Raw genomic sequence first — 20,635 nt, forward strand, 5'->3', positions numbered from 1 at the left:
CAGGACCGGGTGCCTCTGAGAACAACACGAAGATTAGGTTTCTGAGCTGGATAAACAGCTGGTTGGGGGTTTTTATTTCAAGAACAACTAGTTTGTGAATCCACAAATAAGATAAAATACACAATCACAATGCCAATAATGAATAGACACACTATAAAAACTCATATAAATTAGTGAGTATATGATAATTAATTTCAGCAACACTCTGGGAAAATGGAAACAGAAAACCAATTTATTTGATTGTTTATATAGTGTTCACTCCATTTTGGAGAATTGGAGATTAGAAAATAAACACAATAAAATGTAAATATCCTTAAGAAGTCTAGAGTCTATTTTTTTTAATTCCTCATTAAACACAATGTATGGGTCATTTTTAAGAATATATTCTTGAAGGGCAAAAAACAATCAGTGTGACCGATTAGAAAAGTTAGAAGTTTGTTAAAAAGGAAAAAAGCATATTTATTAAAGGAGGAGGAGGAGAATAGGGGATAGAAAGGTGAGAGAGGAGAGAAGGTTGGGGGAGAGCAGAGCCAAGGGGAGGGGAGGAGAAAGAAAGGGAAGGGAGGAATGATTGCAGCCCAGTCGAGAAACAGAATAAATAAAAGGAGAAACTGAGATAATCCCTCAGTGCGTGGCAAACCAGGAATAAGCTAAAAATTAGGTAAAATAAAAACAATCAAGAAGCTTGTAAATGACAATTTAAATGTAACATATCTGTCAAGAAGAGATTCAGTTGTGAATTACAGAAAACCTAAAATAACTTAAAAGTTTTTTTCCTCTCTTATATAAGTTAGATCTGGAAGGAAGTAGCCCATTGCTGCTACGGTGGCTCCACCAGGACCAGAGACCCAGGTTCCTTCTACCTGGTATTTCTGCCACACTCAACACTTGACCTGCATCTCATGGTCCAAGAAGACCCACATTCCAGCCTGCAGGCAGGAGGATGGGGCAAGAGCAGTGTGCTCTCTCTTTAAGGACACTTCCTAACAGTTGCCCATACTTCCTTTCACATTCCAATAGCCAGAACTTAATCACAGAGACACATCCAGATGCAAGGGAGTCCGGGAGTAGTGGCTTTTTTCTGGGTGACTATTCGCCTGGCTAAAAAAGGTAGGCTCCCGATATGAAGGGAGAATGGGGAATGTGGCAACTGAGGAAATGCCAGCGGTCTCTGCCACAAGCAAAAGTTTTAAATTCTGCACTTGCGTTACAGTGGGACACCAATAAAGGATTCCAGATAGAAACGAAGTGGTAAAGCGGGGGGGGGGGGGGGGGGATGAATTGGGAGATTGGGGTTGCCGTATATACATTACTAATAAGAAAAAAGATATCAAATTGTACACTTTAAATATATGCAGTTTGTTGTATGTCAATTATATCTCAATAAAAGCTCTTTTTAAAAAAGGTAATAAATCCAAAGGGGGAAAGAAAAGAAACTAAGTGGTACACTGTAATAGTGCAAAAAAATGTGCTCACCTATTAGTAGGAGATAGTAGGCAAGCCAAGTAAACTGTTTATGGAGAAAGTTATAATGACTCTCACATATGAGTTCCTGAACAGTTTAACAGCATAGTATTCTAGGGGAAAGAAGTTATGTTTCTGTAGAGTAAAAGCATAACTGTCTAATCCACTTTAGTTCTCTGAAGGAGAAACAAATTCACCAAGGTAGGAACAGTGGTCATAATTTATTTACACTTTTTAGCAGCCTTAGATAAATTTCCATTTCAAAGGTTTTTAAAATGTGGTCAAGGATTTATCAGGAAAGAGAAATGAAGATGAAAGATTGTTGCTCTGGGTAAAGGAGTGTGATTGTGTTCCCCTCCAGGAACAGATAGATTTCTGATATTATTTAACACTTTTTGAAATGTTACACATGCCAATTCGATGGAGAAAAATTTTAGAAAGATCTTACAAGGTGAGCAAAAAAAAAAAAAAGAGGGAAGGGAGGGGCACAGGTGAGCTTCAAAATTGAAATTCATAAGGAAACAAACTTTGGAAAAGATTATTTACCTAAAGACTCATGGTCTCCAAACTGCCAGTAACTACACAGGTGAGGGTCTGGGATTCACAGTCTACACTTTCCTTCCCTAAGACCAAGATCCATTGAGTTATATGGCCCAACGGGTGCACAAAATGATGGACGGAATCAAAAATAAGTATTTAAAGTCCAAGTACTAGAAATCCAACTAATAGCATCCTAGCCTTGAATGGATTTTGATTGATCCTTATCTGGAATACCACCTACTATTCTGGTCATTATACTTCAAAGAAGACATCAAAGAGAGAAGAAGGGAAAATAAAATGAACAAGGAGATACTGTGTAAGCAAAACTAAAATAACAAAACCTCTTCAGTGTGAAAGGCAAAAACCAAGGGGTTGTATTGAAGCCCTCACCTTAAGGGTTCTTCCCGGGATGAACTGCAGCACAAACCCTAAGAGGCAGCCCTGGAAGGTAAAGGGAGGTTGACTAGCAGGCATAAAAAGGTGAGACTTTATGGGAGAATAAACCTTAAGAAATTATTTTCCCCAACAGACTTTATGAGTTGTGAGTATCATTTCAAAGGGGTTTGATATCTTCCTGGGGTTTAAATGCATCATTGTGTTTAAGGGGTATTTCCGACCTTATTCATAGCTGATTAAGGTTCATGTTGGATGGTGGAGCCATGTGTTTCCATGTCTGTCCTTGGTGACTGAGTCCGGGGCAGCCTGCTCGGCTTGTTAACCCATGGTTCTCACTCAGCATTTCTTAGTATAATGTTTTCAACAAAACATAAAATCAATGTCAAACCGGGAAACTGATGAAGTAATTACATAAAGCCTGGTACCCTCAGGCTGAGAACCCAAATGTCCTGCCACAGTCTAGTGTCCAGATTCCAAGCAAGTTGCTGGTACTTGTGGGAGTGGATCAAAATCAAGGTGGCAGGGGAAGGAAACAGATGAAACCAACCCGAGTGGCAGAAAAAAAGTCAGTATTGGTTTATGTCTACCGAAGTGCATGTCTCCTATGCCTACTGATCTGGAGGGGCTCTAGGCAAGCAGAAAACTGTGGGGTCCCTCTGAGGCCTACCCAGGCACGGTTACAGCAAGTGGGTAGTTTCAGGATGCTTGAATTTGTTCACACTCTATCCCCAATTTAGTGACTTGTGAGACTTCGTAAAATCAAGACAGTTTATCGTGGTTTTTAAAAATGATTTTAGCTGACGTTCTCTCCTCACCCTCCGTGCAACATGTAATATCTTATCTCTGGTTGCACATCCCTTCCTCACATGAGACATTTGACAAGACTTTCTCCTCACCTCAACCATCATTTTCTTCAGATTTGTGAATATCCTTCTCCCTCCTGATGCTAAAGAGATCGCTACTCGCTTCCGCTGGTGGCAGCCAAGACACGACGGCCTGGACCAGAACGACTGGGCTGTCGACAACGTCCTCATCTCAGGCTCTGCTGACCAGAGGACCGTCATGCTGGACACCTTCAGCAGCGCCCCGGTGCCGCAGCACGAGCGCTCGCCGGCGGACGCTGGCCCTGTGGGGAGAATTGCCTTCGACATGTTTATGGAGGACAAAACCACAGGTAAATTTTTCACTGATGCTAAATGAAAATCTATTTGGGTCTTTCCCAAAAAGTGGAATGTGGAACCTTTTCCACATTCTCAAGTGGTACAGAAACAGTGGAAAGGGTGTCACCCTTTTGCTTCTCTCACCCACACTGGTTTACATTGTAACTAAATCTTTTCTTTCGTTCAAGCAAGTTTTTTTTAATAAATAGCATTTGATAATTTTATTAACAGGGTAATTTTCCTTTTGAAAATTTTCATTTCTACGTTTCTTGTTTTTTATTTTTGTTGGAAACCCTACATTTTTTGGACGTTTGTTTTACTCTCCAAGGACAAGTGTTTTGTTTTGCTGAATGTCAGTTACATTTGTGATGGCCTTTCAGGTTTCAGAAGTGTCCAAGGTCATGCTTGTTACACTTCATTCTTAATAGGAGTATCACAACGGTCCTGGTGGATGGTCAAGGATCTCCCCATGCTATTCTTATTTTTAATAGTGTCATTTCATGACACTATTCTGGTCACCTTTTTTTTAAGTGGTGTCCTCTATTAAGGATGTGGCTTTGTCATGACACATCCTTGTTTATACTACATAAAACGTGATATCTTCATGTAAAGTAGTGATGTTTAATTACACATATCGTATCAATACTCGTGTTATGGAGTAGATATACTGCACCACTGTAGACTCATCAGACAGTGGGACTGTGCCGTACCCAACGCTGTGCTAGAACCTTGCATTGGAAGGATAATAATAAGACTAATAAGAACCTTCCAGAGGAATGAAATCTATGCTGAAGACAGTCAACGTGTGAGGAGTTTTAATAACTTAAAATACTTAATTATTAATGCTTTATTATAAAAGCAATACATGATCAAACTGTGAAATTAAGAAAATGTAGAAAATCGTGAAGATTAAAATGCAAATCACCCAGAGGATAACCGTCATTAATATTTTGATATTTTTTCTTGGAGTCGTTTTTCCTATGCCTTTATATAATTATATTTTTAACAAAATTATAACCTTAAATTATACATATTTTATAGCCTGTTTTTTTCATTTAGAATTAAATCCTTATCATTTCCTTGTCCTTAAATATCTTTGAAAATATAATTTTAATAGCTGTATAATATTCCATTCTAATTATTTATCATTTTAGCGTTGAATAGTTGGATTAATTATCCTTATTAATTCATTTATTAGTATTTCACATGGCACAGTGGTATAATTGCAAATATTTAATTAAAATCACCGTTTTAAGTAGAAAAAGCTTTAAATGTTCTTCACTACCAAGTAGTCTTACTCTTTTAAGAAGGTTATTGAGAAGACTTACATAGATCTGATTCAGAACTTTGCTAAATTACTCATTTATTTTTCCCTGTGTAATGGTTTACATAAGTAAGCTTTTGATCAGAGAATAGTTTAAACACAGCTTCTATGTGAATAAAAGCAAATATATATTTGTTTTCAAGTACCTAAAATACTGATTTTTACTTGAGACTAATTTGTGTTGTGCAGTTAAGCTCCTGCCTGTCTTGCAAAGGCGGTGCTCCTAGAAACTGTAATATCTGCTTACAGTAGTTTATGATATTGCAGAAGAGATTGATGTTAGCTGATTCATGTTATCCCTTTTTCATCAGGATTGCAGAGTTCTAGCATAAAATAAAATATGAACCCCAGAATAAACTCAGGGTATTCTTATTGGAATTTAAATTTCTGTGCCTTTTGATTCCTGAGTCCTATATCTCTGCTGTAGGACTAAATGTAGCTCCAAATCCCACGGAAAGAAAACTAACAGATAATGGCATCATGGTAGCCATTTGAGTCCTAGAGATAAAATACTTGTTCTACAGGCATGTGTTATGCTCAGACAAAATCAAAAGGACACAACATTGGTGAAAGCTGAATTCCAATTAAATTGTTTGGTCTCTTCTCTGACTCTTCTGAGGCCATCTAACTCTGTGATTTGGACCATAGCCCAAGCCTCCATTTGCACCCATTCATCTCCACTGTGAATGCTGGAGCTACCCAGGAGACTGCCAGAGAAAAGTTGGATTTATGGAATCAAAATGTATCATGAATTAGATGAAATTTACAGATATGTGTAATTTCTAACATTTCTGGGATAAAAATCTTGATGTTAAAACACCTCTTCCAAAAGAGAAAGGGAATTATGGGGGACATAAATGTATGTGCGTGTGTGTGTGTGTGTGTGTGTGTGTGTGTATGTGTGAATTTGAAAGAGGAGGACAACAGAATTGCTCTGTACTGATCAAGTCACAATCTTGCTGATTACGTTTACCTCTGACTCTTAGAAGCTTTTTGAAAAAATCACTTTATTGAGGTGTAATTGATGTACAAAAAGCTGTAGATATTTAATGTATACAACTTGATGAGTTTGGAGATAAGTGAATACCCATGAAACCATCACCACAATAAAGGCCATAAATTTATCAGTCACCTCCAAAAGTTTCCTTCTGCAACCCCCCCCTTTTTAATATTGATTTTGCTATTATGGTAAGAGCATTTAACCTTAAGATCTCTCTTAGCAAATTTTTAAGTGTGCAATACAGAGTTGTTAACTGTAGGCCCCATGTTGTACAGTAGCTCTCAAGAACTTATTTGCCTTGCATTACTGAAACTTTGTGCCCTTTGACTGACAAGTCTGCATTTCCCGCTTCCACTCTTCTACTCTCTGATTCTATGAGTTTGACTATTACAACTTTTTAATTGCTGAGAAGATACTACCAAAATTTAAGTAGAAATAGCTAAGTCACTTCTCTACCTTGTTACTGAAAATCTTCCTCCTTCTTTAGATTCTGCCTAAAAAGTTAAACACCTGTAAGAAAAAAAAATGGGTATACATTTCCCTTTGCTTTTCATTTGTAACACATACAGTACACTCTTTTTTTCTTTATGTAGACTTAACTAGTATTGGACACTTGATATATATCTCAAGCTCTCAGTATCCATGTTCCTAAAACGATGTGCTTTTGTTAGTGTTTTGTCTATGGATGGTATGTAATAAGAGAGATTTCTACTTAAAATAATTCTAGATCTTGCTTCAAAGTATTTTTATCATAAATCTGTCATAAAATTTTTATTGTTCTTTTCTTAAGTAAATGAGCACTGGCTATTCCATGATGATTGTACAGTAGAAAGATTCTGTGACTCCCCTGATGGTGTCATGATTTGTGGCAGTCACGATGGAAGAGAAGTGTATGCAGTGACCCACGACCTGACCCCCACTGAAGGCTGGATCATGCAGTTCAAGGTGAAAATGTGATGACTTCAATTACATAAATAGCCATACACCAGCAATACAAAAATGAAAAAAAATTAGATAAACAATGATCATACAATATTTTGAGTATATATTGACTTAACACATACTTTGAAAAATGAAATTTAATATTAAGATAATATATCAATACATCTCAACTATATATAACTTAATGATTAAAAGTATTTTATTTTTGAACTATCTCAAGATGAAACTTACATAAGAGTAAATGTGTTTCTGTCTAGATTAAATGCTGATAGAGCAAAATATTGATAATAAAATGTAGGATACTGATTTCAAGTCCCTGAGTTTAAATCATTATATGATTTAGGCAGTTTTTTCCTTTAGAGAAGACTAAAGCTATTGTGGTTATACCTACTATTTTTTTAATACCTACTTTTTTTATAAAAGCATTTCAGTGTTTCTGGAGAAAGAAAATTATAGGAAACAAAGGCATGATTAGCATTAATGCCAACATCAATTTTGGCCAAGATTTTATGTCAACCAATTTATTCTGTCTACCTCAATCCCACCGTATTAGCAACAAATGTTGCATTATGACTATCTCCATCAACAAAGGGTCCTGTGCCTTATGGAAAGTACCTTCTGTAATTACTTCATTGCATCTTACCTGTATTTGAAAGTGATTTGAGAGTCACAAATAGTATAACAAAACAGTAAACTTGGTAAAGCTATTAGCAATCCTTCTTGGTTGAGCATTCTGCCAAACAGAAGTGCCAGACCATTAGCACAACAAACAACGATTTGTAAGAGTAGGCCCAGGCCTTCCAAGGCAATCAGCCAGCCATGGCAGAAGCACAGATTTCAGCTTCACTCCAAGCTCCCTGCACAATATATTTGGCATTTTCTATAATTTGTCACCTTGGGCAACAATGTCAACTCTGCCGTCCATCAGCAGAGGAAATAATGAACCTGAAAATACAGGACGGGTGTTGTGTAGGGTCTGTCAAGTGATCAGCAGCTTTCTTACTACCAAGTCCTTAGAGCAGAAACATGTAACATGGTTTCAATACCTTAATACTCTTGCACTTCTCTGTTTATTAGATCTCTGTTGGATGTAAAGTGTCTGAAAAAGTTACCCAGAATCAAATTCATGTGCAATACTCTACTGACTTTGGTGTGAGCTGGAATTATCTGGTCCCTCAGTGCTTACCTGCAGACCCAAAATGCTCTGGGAGTGTTTCTCAACCATCTGTATTCTTTCCAACTAAAGGGTGGAAAAGGATCACCTACCCACTTCCTGAAAGCTTAGTCGGAAAGTAAGTAGAAAATTAAAATAAAGCCTGGTTCTAAGCATCTGGAAGTAGATTTAGGGACACTGTGGTCATCTTGAAAGAATTGTGTAATTGTGGATAAAATGCTCTCTTCCTCCCTAACTCTAAAGATTCTCTAATTGGTGACCTCCATGGTGAGCTAATTAAGGGAGACCTCAAATTATAATCCTCAGAATTCTCCAGGTAGGCCTTGACAGGCCCTTGCTTTTTCTATACCTCAATGTCTTAAAATAGGGACAGAGCAATAGTGGTGGCCTTGGAGCCAGTTGAAAAGGTGTACGCTACCTTATGGACCTTGCAAATTGTGATCCACTGTACATCATACACTTTCCACATTACTGCCTTGTCAACCCATGATAGACAGAGCCAAGAGGAAAACCTAACTCTTCAAGCTATTTGTACAAATCCTAACTCTTCATGCTATTTGTAAAAATGTAGTTTGTAAGGTTTCATTTTTTTCTTATCAAAGCATTATGTTCTGCACCTGCAGTGAAAGGTAATTAGCCTAGAGCAGGAGCGAGCCAAGATGATTAAACTGTTTTCTGAAAAAGTATGTGAATAAGTTAATTTAGGCAATTACAAAAAATTTCCAAAGATCCCACATGCTGCAACAAAGATTCCACACACGGCAATGAAGATCCCGCATGCCGCAAGTAAGAACCAACGCAGCCAAATAAATAAATATATCTTTAAAAATTTCCCTTCAACTGTAAAATTAGGGGAAAAGATACATTAAAGAACATGATATATCCACCATATGAATCACAGTTTCTGGCTAAACGATCCACCATATGAATCACAGTTTCTGGCTAAACGAAGAATCTTCTTGCAAGACAGAATTAGGATATATAACCAGAACATATAGAGCCTTTGAATAAGGTGCTTATACATGGCCAAAAAAAAAGGTTCCATAGAGATCACTTATTACATGACCACTCACAGTTTTCTGGAACAAATCTGAAGGGCTTAGTCCATTAACGTGCTAGAAGACAATCAGGATACTTTCAGCTGCAGGTAACAGAAAACTCCATTCAAATTAAAATTAAATTTGGCTTAGTTGAAAATGAAATGTATTATATCTATAATGAAAAAATCCAAAGATAAGTGGATTCTAGGATTGGCTGATTGACAAGCTCAATAGTGTCTTCAAGGACACTGTTATTTCTCACTCTCCTATTCTTACTCTTTGCTCCACTGTCTACACATGGATGTCACACTCAGTCTTCAGGCCGGTTCCCCTCATGAACATAGATGTCTTCCAGAAAGCTGGAGCACAATGCATCCTTATCTATCTCCAATAGATGAGAAAGAGAGTTGCTTTTCTTTCAAACAGAGCTGGAGCAAGTGCCTCTTTGCTTCCCATTGGTACCAATTAGTTCAGGAGTGTCATTCCTGACTCCGTCAATAGTTAGGGGCCTTATATGATGATGATTATCTCATATGACTCATCTGGGCTGAAATGGATGCTGAGCAGTCACCACAACCTCATTGCCTCGTTTCCCCCTACTGTCTTCACTCTCTTTTTTTATAATGAGGTATAATTTACATTCAATAAAATGGACAGATTTTAATTGTTCCTCACAATAAGATCTTCCCATTGCATAACCCGTGTAACCACCACATGAAACAAGATACAGAACATTTATATTGTCCCAGAATGTTCCCACATGCACTTTGAACTCTTTCCACCAAAATAGGGGGCATATTTGAATATAAGGTTAATTATGAGGCTTGTATTTTCCCCAGAAGACAGAAAAGAGAAATGGTGAAATTAAAATCTGAGGGAAATTTTCCTTTAATATAACCCCTTCAAAATTGTTTTCTGATTAGCATAGTTGCTCAGAGAATATTGATTATCTTTGGGGAATTCAGAAATTGCTGTTCCCGACCACCTGAGGGCCATGTGTATACTGACAAGGCTCTGTCAAAGGATTGATTCACCTTCTGTACAATTTCAGGAATACAATTAGTGAATCTCAATTGCATCACAGCCACTGGACTCTAGTTCATAAGCCACCTGATTTATAATAGTTACAGCTTTGCATTTAAAATGCTCTTTTTGCTTGACATAGAGATTCCACTGTATTTTTGTTTTGTTTTACAAGTTTACTCACGTATTTTATAATGTAAATTGAACTGGCTTTAAACTTCCATTACTAGAAATAGAAAGATAATGGTGGTCTGAAAACATCTTTTATTAACCCATTTCATCTTGTCAGAATGGTTTAAATGTGTTTTCTCTTGGATACTGAATATACACGCAGGAAAATGCACCTGAACAAAGTTAACTTTTGTTCTTCACTCCTTTGCTCTTGTGTTGCCAATAGTCCAGTAAGGTTTAGGTTCTATCAGAAGCACTCAGATATGCAGTGGGCAATTGACAATTTCTACCTGGGCCCTGAATGCTTGGACAACTGCAGAGGCCATGGGGATTGCTTAAAGGAACAGTGCATCTGTGATCCAGGATACTCTGGGCCAAACTGCTACTTGACTCACACTCTGAAGGTAATGCTAAAGCCCCTGAAGGAAGCGTGTACTCGCATTGCAGGCCGTGCATCAAGAGCCACCTTAACAGTGAGACTAATAATTTATAACCATGTTCTTTGGGACCCCCAGTAAAAAATCCTTTGGATGGAAACTTTAAAAATATGTATTAAGTTTATTAAATACAAGACTATTAGGATCAAGTTCTAGTATATTTTACCCAATTCATAAAGTAAGGCAGACGGTATGGATTAAAGAACATACTCTGCCTTTTTTTTTTTTTTTTAGAGCAGGCTGTTAAAGTCAATATTAAGCCTTCTTTAATTCACTTTTTTCGGTAGATGTACTATTTAAAGGAGGGTAATGTTGTTGTTATGAAATAAAGCAAATAATATCAATACATTATCACAAGGAAAACAAGTTTTCAAAAAGGCCTAAACAGTACCTGAATTTTTGTTTAGAAAATTCAGTGTTCTGATTTACTGACTACTGAAATGTGGTTGTGCGTTAAATAAGAATAGCGAGGTCATTCTTGGAAACTTTAGCTGTTATATCATTATTTAATATGCAAAGCAAATACAGTTGCCCAACATAGTTGCCATATATGCACTCAGTTTCTGTGAATAAATATACTGTATTCCTCATACAATAACAGAAAAATGACTAAGCTAAAAAAAAGCACAAGTGATTGAAATTGAACATGCAAGTGACAAACAATGTAAGCAAAACCTGTTCTGTCATTTTTTTCTACAATACTTCAACAACTTTGGAATTGATACATTAAAAACATAAAACTGGAGCAATGCTCACTTGTGTCTGAATCTGCTAGTCTGTTATCAAATGAGAAACATACCCACAGGCAATGAATAAATTTTTTTAAATCTAGTTTCTTCATGAACATTTAAATTTCATTAGCATTCCTCAGTTGAATAAGAAATTGTAGAAATCTTTTTTATGAACCCTGAATCAGATATTTCTATTGAGCGCTTACGTGGTTAACAAAGCATGTCTTCTGATTCTTGTGTTCTTACATGTAAACCTTCATTTATCAATTGCATTTATTTGCTAACATTGGTGAGGTAAGGTAAAGCTAACACGTGACTTACGTGTCTTTAACTATAGAGTTGATTATGTTCCAAGTTTGAAGAAAAGAAGGTCTATCTAAATCATCTTAACTATGCAATAACGTAGCAACTAGACAACTTTGCTAAGAAGTGAAAAGGTGTATGATTTTTCTCTAAACAGTTACTGCAATTGCAGCTGTAACAGATTGTTTTCATGATATATTTCTATCATTTAAAAAGCAAAAGGCAAAAAAACCTGCCTCAACCTAATGCAAAACTGTATTATGGACAAAAAGAATGTCCTCTGGACAAAATGAATAGAAAATTAGGATCTTGACTGTGATGCAAGGGGATGAAATAATTTGACATAAAATGTAGCCATAATGAACCCTAATATTTTGTTTATCTACTCTGTTTGGAAAATAGACTATTCCTGGTTGTTGGTCATTTTTAGTTAGAAGGATAAACTGGAGATGCAGGGAAAATATTTTATTCTAGATTTTGAGTTCTCCCCATTATCCTGAATCTTGGCCCTGATAAACATGTGAAAAGTCCTTTATATTGCCTTCCAAGTTTGTTTTCTTTTGACTTCATATGGAAAGCTTTGGTTTCAAATGTCCCTGTTTAACCATGTAGACATTTTAAGTTCATTCTTTGCTGAAAGCTAAAGGGTTCTGGGTTCCTAAATCAGTCTCCAAGGTTGGGGGCACATACTCCCAGGGAGAACAAGGCAATTGATCAGGGAATGTTGGGGGGGAGGAAGTGCTAAAACATCTGTTTTATTTTATCTTATTCCTTCAAATTTTCAGTTTTTGTTCATGTTTCATAGAAGCATAATAAATTACAAAAGTATTTTTATATAATATATAAATAAAGTATATTTTGAGAGTACATGCTTAAGTAATGTTTTACAAATAGGAGTATTACTATAGTCAACTTTACAATTGTTTTATTTTAATATTCTCTCTAGATTTTAAATTCCAATCATTAAACATTATTTAAGCAGTTTAAATGATCTTCAGTATATAATGGAAAAGAATACTGTGGTTGTAGCCTGTTGGGTTTCTTTTAATGTCTTTTGGAAAAGCGTTTGAAATCAGCCATAATTTTTTAAGGTCCAAAATGTAACTCTGTATTGTCTTAATTATTCCACACTTATTCTTTAAAATTGTTAGTTTTAAACACATGCCACAATTTTTTTCCAGACTTTCTTAAAGGAACGCTTTGACAGTGAAGAAATCAAGCCAGATTTATGGATGTCTTTGGAAGGTGGAAGTACATGTACTGAGTGTGGTATTCTTGCAGAGGACACTGCACTCTATTTTGGGGGCTCCACAGTGAGACAAGCTATTACTCAAGATTTGGATCTCAGAGGGGCAAAGTAAGTCAATTTTTTGTTATCTTTATCACAACTTAGCAAATTGGACCCCAAACAAGAAGACGTGTGGAAGAAGTTGTTACCCAGGACTCGAGTAGACAATTTGTTCTGATTCACTGTTCTGATGGATAATATGTGCTTGCATTCAGATTCCTGCAGTACTGGGGGCGCATCGGTAGTGAGAACAACATGACCTCCTGCCATCGGCCCATCTGTCGGAAGGAAGGCGTGCTGTTAGACTACTCTACCGATGGAGGCACGTTTTGAGAATGAAAGCCACACCTTGGAGCAGATTCCCAAGTTCCATCCAATGCCCCTCAGAGAAGTCTCCGCAAAGCTTTGCTAACCTGGCAATGCAAATAGTGAAAGTCACGAAGAAAAAGCTACAGACTTAGTTGCATTACACGTTCTATATGTGTGACTTCTGCGTTACACAAAATCTACCCAAAAAGAGACGAGAGAAATCACATTAAAAAAATAAACTTCAAATTTCATGAATAAAGAAAATAATCACTGGGCTTAGCTGAAGCTTGACTATAAATGATACAATTAAGGAATAAATTTTTGCATGGTCTTCCAAGTAAAAGATAATTTTTAAAACATTTTAAAGTATTTTTAAAAGCTTTTGTGTGAACAAGCATGTAATAAATGCTGTAGAAAATCTACAAGAAAACATTATTAGTTATAAAAGAAGATAGTCAACTTGTCTGTCACACACTATTTTGACAAGATTCTGTTTCATTATTTTGAAGTAGCTGAAAGCAGACCAATAGAAACATGAGGTCTTTAGAAAATCAGCTAGCAGATAGGTATCATTCTTAATAACTGGCAGAAAAATAGATGACCCTAAAACATTTTAGTGTATTCAAAATGTGTTTCTTATGTAATTTAAACTTTTCACCTACTGTCTTATCAGTTGGTGACAGAAGCTTCATATTCATCCAACAAATCACAAATTGCAAAGAATTATAATAGCTATATTTTAAAATACTAGAAATTCTTGTCTAGAAACATGTAAAACATGGGTGTTTCTCATTATCTATGAGAAATAATGCATATAGGAATCAAGAACAAAATTTTAAAAGCAGAAAATATATGATTTTTATTTCAGTGTTTTTATTTTTGGCCAGGTATTTCTAAATATGCTTCCCCTTATATCATCAATCTCATTTTGAAACAATACGTTTAAGTGGTAAACACACATTAAGGTCAATGGAATCAGTTCTCATTACTAGCTGAAGATTTCTTTGGAAATTTTACAGTAACTGCAGTATACTGGTGGTTTGTGGTGTTTTTCCCAGATATGTTACTGTGTTGGTGTATTTGTTTTCTAGGAATTACTTGGACTTTACTCCATGAGATGGATTATCAGAAATATATTTCTGTCAGACACGACTACATACTTCTTCCCGAGGATGCCCTCACCAACACAACTCGACTTCGCTGGTGGCAGCCTTTTGTGGTCAGCAATGGACTAGTGGTCTCTGGGGTAGAGCGTGCTCAGTGGGCACTAGACAACATTTTGATTGGTGGAGCAGAAATCAATCCCAGTCAACTGGTCGACACTTTTGATGACGGTAAGAAACAAGACATTAAACAATCTTTCCAGTGAGCCTTTTGTCTGCTTATGTCTTTACATGAGTTAATACATGAAAAGCATTTAGATGAGTGTCTAGCACATATTTACTGATCAACACACTATTATTTTGCCCAATGGTTTATACATCTTCAAGGTTGGCTGCTTGTTGAAATGTCAACTAAGAATTTAGTAAATCCCATGAAAGACAAAATGTTTTTCTCTAAATATAATTTGAAACTTCAGTAGCCCAAAATAATTTCAGTTTCTTTAGGAATTTCTGTACTGCAGAGATACACATTGTATTGGTTTGAAAGTATACCAGGGAAAAATTTTGCAATGGTGAAAGTTACCCAGACTAGCAATTACATTTTAAAAGTTGGGTAGTCATTGTACTAGCATTTAAAAATCTTTTCTAGATGTGATTTCTCATCTTGGATTTATATATTATACCAATTAAATAAAATGAAAATCAATCTTAAAGGGTAAGCAAAGACCTAGAGCATAGACATTTAAGTAGTTCAACAATAAACCAATTAATTCAAGAGAATAACATGCCCCATTGCTTCCAATTTACCTTCACAGAAGGCACTTCCCATGAAGAAAACTGGAGTTTTTACCCTAACGCAGTGAGGACAGCAGGATTCTGTGGCAATCCATCCTTCCATCTCTACTGGCCAAATAAAAAGAAGGACAAGACTCACAATGCGCTCTCCTCTAGAGAACTCATTATACAGCCAGGATATATGATGCAGTTTAAAGTAAGGGGAGGCGGCTCTTCCAGACAGAGTCTGGCATTACATTTGGGGGAGGGAGTATAGAGAGAACGCTTATTTGAACAACTATAAGGAAATGATTGATTTCATTCATTAAAAGAGACTTTATCTTATCAATAAAAGAAGTTATCTTTCACAAAGGCCTTTATCTTGTAGGATTATTTGAACACAGGTAAAATCTATAAGTGTATTGGGACATAGCAAGAAATGTAACTGTATTGTATCTCAGATATGTAATCTTTTTTTTTTTTTGACTGGTATTTTATTTTATTTTTTCAGATCTTTATTGGAATATAATTGCTTTACAATGTTGTGCCAGTTTCCGCTGTACAACAAAGTCAATCCGCTGTATTTATATATATATCCCCCTATCCTCTCCCTCTTGAGCCTCCCTCCCACCCTCCCTATCACACCCCTCTAGGTCATCACCAGTCATCAAGTTGATCTTGCTCTGTTATGCAGCAGCTTCCCACTAGCTGTCTATTTTACATTTGGTAGTGTATATATGTTAATGCTACTCTCTCACTTCATCCCAGCTTCTCCTCCATACCCCTCCCCCGTGTCCTCAAGTACATTTCAGATATGTAATCTTAAGTTCATTTTTCCAAACCCTGGAAATAAAAAAATAGGCAGCTCTGCCTATTTCTTTCTTTGTCTCTGTCCCTCTCTGTCTCTCTCTCTCTCCCTGATTTCTCTACCACTTTCTCTTTATGCCAGTTTCATACATCAAGCCACTTTGCTTCTTTATCTATCCTTTTTTGTTATGTCTTTCCATTTTTATTTTGTCTCTGACTTCCAAAAACAAACCTGTACATTAGCACATTGGAACTTCCCGAATCCTCAAAGATTTGAAAAGGACTCTCACTTCTTATAAATGTGTATTTTATTCATATAGAATAATGGAAGGGAAGGCATAGGAGGTAATTAATAGACAATTAGAAAGATAAAGCAATATCAATGTCTTTCTCACTGTAGAACACACTAAAAAGAGGCATTACAGAAATGTAGTTTATTACTAGGTCATTTTAAAGAGACAGATCAGTTGTTCTAATACCCTTATTTAAAAAGATGTGCCGGGAGTTCCCTGGTTGTCCAGTGGTTAAGACGCCACACTCCCAATGCAGGGGGCCTGAGTTTGGCCCCTGGTCAGGGAACTAGGCCCTGCATGCTGCAACTAAAAGATCCCACATGCTGCAATGAAGATCCCATGTGCTGCAACTAAGACCTGGTGCAGCCAAATAAATAAATAAATATATATATTTTTTAAGTATCACATTTAAAAAAATAAAAATAAAAAAATGTGCTACAATGACAGTAAATAATAAGAATCATGGGAGAAGGAGGAAATGGGGAGTTAATATGTATAGGGTTTAAGTTTTGCAAGATGAAAAATTCCTGTAGGTACATTGCAAAAAAAAAAAAAGAAACAAAATTATCTGTTTTCTTCAGCTCTGTATTAAACTCTCCTTCAGAGACTGGAGGATGAGGCAAGCCCCCGAAATGTTACCACTCCCTCAGGACTATCTCTAACTTAGTGACATGAAGGATGCCCAGGGTCATGTCCAGTGTTATACCACCCCTAATGCCAAGCCACATCCCTTAGGCTTTCCCTCTGCCAGGCCCACATCAGAGTCATCTTTTTGATTAAGTTGGTTGGAGCCTCTTCTTATGCTGCCTCTGTCAATCCGGAACTGAAGAGACTGAAATTTTCTTCTCTAGCCAAGTCCATTTATTTCTTTAAAAAAAATAAAATAAAAGCTTGTACCCACTAAATCTGCATAAAGTCACCATAGACTTTCTAAGCACCATGTCCAATAGCTTTCAGCTTTCACCCATTCCTCATTTTTCCTTTTGTCTGTACTGTTTGGCACTCTTATCCTTGTCTTCTCCAGCTCGTGAAATTCTCTTTCCCCTTGGCTTCTGGGTTCTCTGCTGCATCTCCTCTTACCTTCTTGATATCTACATCTATCTCCTTTTTGGCTCCTCTTCTTCCCTCAACCCTCTACATATCAGCATTTTTTAGTACTTCTCCCCAGCTTTCCTCTCTCTTTATAGACATTCTCACCATTGGGAACTTCATTCATCCTCTGGCTTCAAGTATCATACCTTTAAAAGCAACTCCCAAATCTGCATATCCAAACTTGACTGGTTCAGCAACAGTTAATTCAGTACTTTTAATAGCCTATATATATTTCTACGCCTTTGTCTTATTGGCACCTCAACTCAACATGTCTAACAGTGAATTTCGTATCTTCCCTCCCCATGCCAGCTCCTCTTTCTGATTTTCCTATTTATCTTGATGACACTTCCTGTCATCTATTCACTGCCTCTAAATTTTAAAGGAGTCTTTGATTTTTCACTTTTCACATCTAATCAGTTACTACATCCTTTTAATTCTAGTTCCCAGTGTTCCTGGCACCCATCCCATCTCCTCTCTTTGCACTGTAACCACCTTCATTCTGGCCCTGATTAAATCAATAGTCCATGGAGTAGTCTTTTCCTTTCTAATCTCTCTCCACTCCTACCTGGCTTCAACAGCACAGTCAGGTTGATCCTTACAAAGCACAGCTCTGAGTACATCATTCCACTGCTTATAAACCCTTAATAATTCCCCATTGCCCACTAACTTAAAATCAAACATCCTTGACTTCAATTCATGGTCTACCAAACTCACCCAATCTTTCCAACCTTCTCTACCAATATTCCACATACTCTACACTTGAACCAAAACACACCACACACTATGCCACAGTGCTTTCCCACTTAAATGTCTTTCTCCTTTCTCTACCTCTCAGACGCTTCCCATTCTTCAGGAACACCTCACATGCATTCTCATTGATGAATTCTTTTCTTATTTTTTAATTGAAATATGTTTGACATATAGCACTGTGTAAATTTAAGGTATACAACATGCTGATTTGATACATGTATGTATTCTAATATGACTGCCATGACATGAGAGTTAGCACCTCTATCACGTCATGTAATTATCATTTCTCTTTGTAGTTGTAATAATTCAGATCTTCCACTTCTGATGAATTATTTTCTAACCCATTTAATCAGATTCAATCTCTCCTTCCTATGAAGCACCACAGCATTTTATTTGTAACTTTTCTGATTTCCATTTCCACTATTGGAATACACTCTGTATCCTCTCTCTGAAACCAGGATTGTTTTATAAATAAGTACATAGCCTTCCCTAGTATCAGCACTGAAATAGGACTTGTTGACTGAGTACATGATTAGAAATTAAATTTGAATCACCCAATTTCTGTAGCACTTGTGCATTATTGATGATTCAAGCATTTAATTACAGATAATATGGAATGCTTCTATTCACATGGAAATGTAAAAACACTAGGAATAAATATTAAGCAATTAAAATTGCTATTTTTAATTACAAATAAAAATTTAATGGTTGCATCAAGGAAGTTAGAATATCAATGAAAATGTTTTGAACCAGTGATACTTTTGTGTCTTTCCATTAATTCTCCAAATACTTCCTTCCTTTTGACCAATTTATCTTCCCCAAATTTATGATTAATATGTTATACTAATTAAGTAAATAGAAATAGTATTTTTTTAACCTTAATTTTCATCTCCTTGCAAAATTGCATGACTTCAACAAAACTCAAAAGAGTGTATTCTTAGTGTCTGGCAGGCTGCTCTGTAAAAGCTTCTCTGAATACTTTTTGATTACTTATCAGAGTCATAATGAAGAGAGATGGAATTTCTAATTAGTAATAGGTATTATTTAATCTTGTCTGACACGTATAAATTGTTTTCTTGTTTTAGATTGTGGTGGGTTGTGAAGCCACTTCTTGTGGTGACCTTCATTCCGTAATGTTGGAGTACACTAAGGATGCAAGGTTTGTGAAGTAATTTTTTACGTTTCCTCCAAACATGAATATACAATTCAAATGGTTGTCTGTTTTTAAGGCAACTGCTTACAGGGGAGCATTCTTATGTATTAAAAGTGGCCGTTCATGTGTATACATGTAAAAATTTCATTTGTATAAAATTCACATATATATCTTATTTTCAAATTTTTCCTTCAAACCAAGAAAATCAATTTTATACTAGGCTGCAGCCAACAAACTTTATATTTTAAAATAAGTAGGACTCTACCTTTGTCCTCAAAATAGAACTCTCTTTTATTCACATTGCTTGTTTTCAACCAACCGTGATAAAAATATAAAAAATCTGAATATGCTTTAGCTAGAGTCGCATCTCCTAAAGCATGGTAGCAGTATTGAATAAAAGTCTGACATAGCGCAATTACCTTAATAGGGTGTTGATAGGCCTGCCTCCACCACCACTTTGAAAAATGAATTCTAGTAAGCTAAGTTTGGGTAAATAGAGAATTTTGTCAATCAATTCCAGGTGTAGTTCTTGTAACCATATCCGTGGGAAGAAGCCACTAGAATACAGCTCTGTGCCTACCATTATTTTATTCTGTCATCTGTGAATATGTTAATGTGCTTGTAAAGAGTTAGGATCTATCTTATATGAAATAATTTTCAATTTTTCTTTTTATTATCAGTAATAAAAATATGTATGAGAAATAGTAAACTTAACTTCCATTAAAATATCTTAATTTAACCCAATCCTAAAGCATTACCTTGACATTAGACAGGTCATATATTTCTCGGAAGAGTTGTCTAACGCAGCCTCTTTGGTTTCTGCAGATCCGATTCCTGGCAGCTCGTTCAGACCCAGTGCCTTCCTTCCTCTTCAAACAGCATTGGCTGTTCCCCCTTCCAGTTCCATGAAGCCACCATCTACAATGCTGTGAACAGCTCCAGCTGGAAGAGAATCACCATCCAGCTGCCTGACCATGTCTCCTCCAGGTAGGTTGCATACTAAGGTAAACTTTGTGGAATTATCTGCCAGTGTCTACAGAGCTCATACAATGACTGGAGAGCAATTGATAAAATGAAGCTAGACTTTTAACTGCAACCCTAGTACCCTCTCCCCTCACCTCCCCCTCCTCTCACCAATCCATGCCCCTAAATGGCAATTGATTGTCCCAAGAAGAAATAGGATCTCATTTGTAAATGATTCATAGACCTCAAATTTTCTTTTGATTAAATACCATAGTGCACACCACACTAAATCACAGGCCCTGAGTCACAAATGCCCAAAGACCTGGAGTTGGCACCATATCTGCCCCAGTGTTCTGTGCTCCCAAAGGTTGTTCTGCTCCTCCCAGAATCAGTGCTGG

The 20,635-nt window shown here is 36.5% G+C and overlaps 1 protein-coding gene across 2 annotated transcripts in view; it reads left to right on the forward strand.

Moving 5' to 3' along the window:
- RELN (reelin) overlaps nucleotides 1–20,635 on the forward strand; it is a 494,116-nt gene that overhangs the window by 457,061 nt on the left and 16,420 nt on the right. For both annotated transcript variants that reach the window (XM_057732969.1, XM_057732970.1), the window contains exons 50-59: nucleotides 3,318–3,574; nucleotides 6,675–6,829; nucleotides 7,904–8,118; nucleotides 10,461–10,638; nucleotides 12,887–13,062; nucleotides 13,209–13,315; nucleotides 14,394–14,636; nucleotides 15,221–15,396; nucleotides 19,207–19,280; nucleotides 20,100–20,261. In XM_057732969.1, coding sequence (XP_057588952.1) covers nucleotides 3,318–3,574; nucleotides 6,675–6,829; nucleotides 7,904–8,118; nucleotides 10,461–10,638; nucleotides 12,887–13,062; nucleotides 13,209–13,315; nucleotides 14,394–14,636; nucleotides 15,221–15,396; nucleotides 19,207–19,280; nucleotides 20,100–20,261 — 1,743 coding nt within the window. The remainder of the gene's footprint in view (nucleotides 1–3,317; nucleotides 3,575–6,674; nucleotides 6,830–7,903; nucleotides 8,119–10,460; nucleotides 10,639–12,886; nucleotides 13,063–13,208; nucleotides 13,316–14,393; nucleotides 14,637–15,220; nucleotides 15,397–19,206; nucleotides 19,281–20,099; nucleotides 20,262–20,635) is intronic.

The sequence above is a fragment of the Hippopotamus amphibius genome, chromosome 4 (assembly GCF_030028045.1).
Source record: "Hippopotamus amphibius kiboko isolate mHipAmp2 chromosome 4, mHipAmp2.hap2, whole genome shotgun sequence".
Taxonomy (NCBI): domain Eukaryota; kingdom Metazoa; phylum Chordata; class Mammalia; order Artiodactyla; family Hippopotamidae; genus Hippopotamus; species Hippopotamus amphibius.